The 6,463-nt window shown below is 39.7% G+C and overlaps 1 protein-coding gene across 1 annotated transcript; it reads left to right on the top strand.

The window, feature by feature from the left end:
• The first annotated feature begins 3,459 nt into the window (after positions 1-3,459).
• On the top strand, positions 3,460-4,296 carry LOC119663878. Its single transcript, XM_038073478.1, has one exon. The coding sequence runs from the start codon at positions 3,460-3,462 to the stop codon at positions 4,294-4,296; it is 837 nt and encodes a 278-aa protein (XP_037929406.1).
• The last annotated feature ends 2,167 nt before the right edge of the window (positions 4,297-6,463 follow it).

A 6,463-nucleotide genomic window follows, 5' to 3' on the forward strand; every position in this document is an offset into this window, starting at 1 on the left:
AAAAAACTAAAACCGACTTCGTCTACGGCGGCAGAGGAAGTTGTAAACGAAACATCTACAAGACTGTTCGTCTATGACAATAAGACAAAAAAATCATTCCTAATAGACACGGGTGCAGATGTTTCACTTATTGCCGCCAAACAAAAAAATTCAAATACAAACAATAAGAACGAAAGAATACTCTACGCAGCAAATGGTTCTATGATCAAAACATTTGGAGAAATAGAGATAACTCTAGCTCTTGGCTTACGAAGAAATTTCACATGGCCATTTATTATCGCAGATGTAAACACTTCAATCATCGGTGCAGATTTTTTAAATCATTTCGGATTAATAGTAGACATAAAAATGAAACGATTGATCGACACATCAACAAAGATTTTCTCAGCCGCAAGTGAACGTAAGGTAAATGCGCAAAAAAATATCAACTGTGAACACATCTTGCAAAATTGCAGATCTACTAAAAGAATACATCGACATCACTAAACCAACACCGACAAATCGCCAGGTGACAAAAGTCACTCACCACATATTAACAAAAGGTCCACCAATATGTGAGAGACCACGTAGGTTACCTCCAGACAAGCTAGCAGCAGCAAAAGAAGAATTCCAAAACTTAGTCACAGCCGGAATATGCCGTCCATCAAGCAGCAATTGGGCTAGCCCCTTACATATGGTAAAAAAACCAGACGGTAGTTGGAGACCTTGCGGAGATTACCGTCGCTTAAATGCAATCACCATCCCAGATCGTTACCCAGTTCCTCACATACATGATTTTGCACACATGCTATATAACCAAAAAGTTTTTTCAACCATCGACCTGATTAAGGCATATCACCAGATACCAGTTGAACCGGGGGATATTCCAAAAACGGCGATCATAACTCCATTTGGATTATTTGAATTTACTAACATGACATTCGGACTTTGCAATGCAGGTCAAACATTTCAACGCTTCATTCACGAAGTATTACGAGATCTCGAATTTGCCTTTGCCTATATTGACGACGTCATTATTGCATCAGCAAACGAGGAAGAGCACAGGCAACACTTGCAACAAGTATTCGAACGATTCAGAAAACATGGTTTAATAATAAACGTATCAAAATGCGTTTTTGCTCAAAATACAGTAAAATTTCTTGGTTATCTCATCAGTGAAAAGGGCATTCAACCTCTACCAGATCGAGTGAAGAGCATCAGCGAGTACCCGCTTCCAACAAAAACAAAAGAATTAAGAAGATTTCTAGCATTACTTAACTTTTATCGCAGGTTCGTACCAAACGCTGTAGATTCTCAAACTGCACTACAACAAATGATAAAAGGAAACAAGAAGAACGACAACACACCGTTATGCTGGACCGAAGTGAACAAAACAATCTTCCAAAAATGTAAAGATGAACTAACAAACTCGACACTACTTGTTCATCCGTCAAAAACTGCTACGCTTGCATTACAAGTAGACGCCTCGGATAAAGCTCTCGGCGCAGTTCTTCATCAAGTGACAGACAGCACGTTCCAACCACTCGGTTTTTTCTCTAAACGATTAACAGATACACAAAAACGATACAGCACATACGATCGTGAGTTGTTAGCCGCATATCAGGGCATAAAACATTTTCGACATATGTTAGAAGGTCGTGAATTCGTATTAATAACTGACCACAAGCCACTCACGTTCGCATTCCAGCAAAAGTCCGACAAGGCTTCACCACGTCAAGTCCGTCAGCTTGATTATATAGGTCAATTTACAACGAATATCGTTCATGTCAGCGGAAAAGACAACATCCCAGCAGATTTTCTCTCGCGGATAGATAGTATTAGCATCCCAAAAATCGACTACGATTGTATAATTGGATTACAACGATGTTGCCCACAACTACAAGATATCAAAAACAACAATTCCATCGAAATCAAACTTTTATCTTTACCAACAATATCAGATAAAATTTATTGCGAAGTTTCAACTGGGCGAATTCGTCCTTACATTCCGCAGAAATACCGGCTACATATCTTTAAAGCTACGCATGGGTTGTCTCATCCCAGCATTCGGGGCACAACAAAAATGATAGCTGAAAAATTTTTCTGGCCTTCTATAAATGCTGATATCAGAAACTGGACCCGACAATGTATCCCATGCCAACGTTCTAAAGTGCAACGTCACAACCGTTCACCTATTTGTCAATATGAACTCGCTGAACACAGATTCGAACATATAAACATAGATATCGTCGGCCCGCTACCACCATCAAACAACTGCACATATATATTAACCATCATCGACCGTTTCAGCCGATGGCCAGAAGCAATTCCGATCCCAGATCAAACAGCGGAAACCATCGCAAACGCACTGATTACTCAATGGATCGCACGTTTTGGCGTACCCTTACGTATCACAACAGACCAAGGAAGACAATTTGAATCTTCATTGTTCAACCAACTAGCTGAAGTTATCGGTTGCAAACACTTACGAACTACGAGTTACCATCCTCAAAGTAACGGAATGGTGGAACGATTTCACCGCACATTAAAAGCAGCCTTAATGTGCCACCAAACAACTTCTTGGACAGAAGTTTTACCAATAGTATTGTTAGGTCTACGCACGACTTTTAAACCAGACATTGGAGCTTCTGCTGCTGAAATGCTATATGGCCAAACTCTACGTTTACCGGGCGAAATAGTAAGCAACCCTAGCCACAGAAATATAAATCAACACGATTTCATAACCAAGCTAAGAGAACAAATGCAGAGCGTCAAGGCAACGTTGGTATCGCATCATATAGACCGAGGCTACCACATCCAACCGGCTCTAAGCTCAGCCACGCATGTATTTATACGAAATGACAAGGTAAAACCACCATTGACGCAACCTTACGATGGTCCTTACCAAATACTAGAGCGAAATGACAAGACGTTTAGAATACTGATCGAAAACAAAGAACAAACAGTTAGCATAGATCGTCTTAAAGCTGCTTTCATATGTCCCGATACAGACATTGACATCCACAACAAATCAATGGTATACCACACTCCAAACAACGTTAATGGCGACCAGTCTGTGCGACCAAATACAACAGCTAACCTGACAAAATCAGGACGCAACGTTCGCTTTCCAACCAAATTCAGTGACTCCATCACTTAGGGGGGAGTACTGTGGCAGCACCAAAAAATATAATAAAAAGAACTGTCAACAAGGCACAAAGGAGACAACAATATCCGCAGTTCCCGCCAGTAGTAGTTTGGAAAAAGACAAAGCAGCACGTGAATAAAACGTAAAAACACAAATCTTAACTTTAAGAATATTTTATAATAACTAAGTATAAGAAATAAATAAACTTATCCATTACCAATACGGAGTGTTAAATTAACTTATCCATTACCAATACGGAGTGTTAAATTCGAAATAAAACCCAACATAAAAAACCACTACATTGGTGACCAAGCCGACGCCGAATATAAAAAATGGCTACTCAAGAGCAAAAGATAACCGAAGACACTAACCCAATCAACGAAAACGCAACAATCACTGCAATAAAGCTGCCGATGCCAACATTAATAAAAAACAACATTGACCTTTGGTTTATTCAGTTGGACTACTGGTTCCAAGTCAACAACATAAAGGGCGATACTCAAAAGTTTGGCACAGTTATCGCAGCATTGGATGCATCGTTGTTAGAACAGATTTATAACACAATACAGAATCCACCAGCAACTCAGAAGTACGAAGCTATCAAGCAAGCAATAATAAAAAACTTTGCGGATAGTGAACAAAAACGCATACAAAAATTAGTTAGTGGTTTACAGCTTGGGGATAAAAAGCCATCCCATCTTTTAAGCGAATTGCAACGTATTAGTGGAAGCAAACAAGACGAACAATTACTGAAAGGGTTATGGTTACAACGTCTTCCTGTAGAAGTACAGACATGTCTAGCCACAATTCAAGTGGAACTACCTAAGATGGCGGAATTGGCAGACAACATAACCGAAACAATCCGTATAAACTCAACAATGCAAGGAACTTACGTCAATGCAGCTAACGTCCCTGCAGCAGCTCATATTCAACGTGATGCACAAATCGAACAACTTCAACGAGAAGTGACCAGACTGACGAAAATGGTCTCGAAATTATCAACCGAACACCGCTCAAGAACAAATCAACGTTCACGTTCAACATCCAGAAACCGGCAATGTCATGATGATAGTGAAGAAAAGACCAGTACAAATTGTTGGTATCATAGAACATATGGGTCAAATGCAAAAAATTGCAAGCAGCCATGCACATATGGCACAAAAAACTAAAACCGACTTCGTCTACGGCGGCAGAGGAAGTTGTAAACGAAACATCTACAAGACTGTTCGTCTATGACAATAAGACAAAAAAATCATTCCTAATAGACACGGGTGCAGATGTTTCACTTATTGCCGCCAAACAAAAAAATTCAAATACAAACAATAAGAACGAAAGAATACTCTACGCAGCAAATGGTTCTATGATCAAAACATTTGGAGAAATAGAGATAACTCTAGCTCTTGCCTTACGAAGAAATTTCACATGGCCATTTATTATCGCAGATGTAAACACTTCAATCATCGGTGCAGATTTTTTAAATCATTTCAGATTAATAGTAGACATAAAAATGAAACGATTGATCGACACATCAACAAAGATTTTCTCAGCCGCAAGCGAACGTAAGGTAAATGCGCAAAAAATATCAACTGTGAACACATCTTGCAAAATTGCAGATCTACTAAAAGAATACATCGACATCACTAAACCAACACCGACAAATCGCCAGGTGACAAAAGTCACTCACCACATATTAACAAAAGGTCCACCAATATGTGAGAGACCACGTAGGTTACCTCCAGACAAGCTAGCAGCAGCAAAAGAAGAATTCCAAAACTTAGTCACAGCCGGAATATGCCGTCCATCAAGCAGCAATTGGGCTAGCCCCTTACATATGGTAAAAAAACCAGACGGTAGTTGGAGACCTTGCGGAGATTACCGTCGCTTAAATGCAATCACCATCCCAGATCGTTACCCAGTTCCTCACATACATGATTTTGCACACATGTTATATAACCAAAAAGTTTTTTCAACCATCGACCTGATTAAGGCATATCACCAGATACCAGTTGAACCGGGGGATATTCCAAAAACGGCGATCATAACTCCATTTGGATTATTTGAATTTACTAACATGACATTCGGACTTTGCAATGCAGGTCAAACATTTCAACGCTTCATTCACGAAGTATTACGAGATCTCGAATTCGCCTTTGCCTATATTGACGACGTCATTATTGCATCAGCAAACGAGGAAGAGCACAGGCAACACTTGCAACAAGTATTCGAACGATTCAGAAAACATGGTTTAATAATAAACGTATCAAAATGCGTTTTTGCTCAAAACACAGTAAAATTTCTTGGTTATCTCATCAGTGAAAAGGGCATTCAACCTCTACCAGATCGAGTGAAGAGCATCAGCGAGTACCCGCTTCCAACAAAAACAAAAGAATTAAGAAGATTTCTAGCATTACTTAACTTTTATCGCAGGTTCGTACCAAACGCTGTAGATTCTCAAACTGCACTTCAACAAATGATAAAAGGAAACAAGAAGAACGACAACACACCGTTATGCTGGACCGAAGTGAACAAAACAATCTTCCAAAAATGTAAAGATGAACTAACAAACTCGACACTACTTGTTCATCCGTCAAAAACTGCTACGCTTGCATTACAAGTAGACGCCTCGGATAAAGCTCGCGGCGCAGTTCTTCATCAAGTGACAGACAGCACGTTCCAACCACTCGGTTTTTTCTCTAAACGATTAACAGATACACAAAAACGATACAGCACATACGATCGTGAGTTGTTAGCCGCATATCAGGGCATAAAACATTTTCGACATATGTTAGAAGGTCGTGAATTCGTATTAATAACTGACCACAAGCCACTCACGTTCGCATTCCAGCAAAAGTCCGACAAGGCTTCACCACGTCAAGTCCGACAGCTTGATTATATAGGTCAATTTACAACGAATATCGTTCATGTCAGCGGAAAAGACAACATCCCAGCAGATTTTCTCTCGCGGATAGATAGTATTAGCATCCCAAAAATCGACTACGATTGTATAATTGGATTACAACGATGTTGCCCACAACTACAAGATATCAAAAACAACAATTCCATCGAAATCAAACTTTTATCTTTACCAACAATATCAGATAAAATTTATTGCGAAGTTTCAACTGGGCGAATTCGTCCTTACATTCCGCAGAAATACCGGCTACATATCTTTAAAGCTACGCATGGGTTGTCTCATCCCAGCATTCGGGGCACAACAAAAATGATAGCTGAAAAATTTTTCTGGCCTTCTATAAATGCTGATATCAGAAACTGGACCCGACAATGTATCCCATGCCAACGTTCTAAAGTGCAACGTCACAACCGTTCACCTATTTG

This window comes from Teleopsis dalmanni, unplaced genomic scaffold (genome assembly GCF_002237135.1).
Source record: "Teleopsis dalmanni isolate 2A unplaced genomic scaffold, ASM223713v2 unscaffolded_contig_1043, whole genome shotgun sequence".
NCBI classification, from domain to species: Eukaryota; Metazoa; Arthropoda; class Insecta; order Diptera; family Diopsidae; genus Teleopsis; species Teleopsis dalmanni.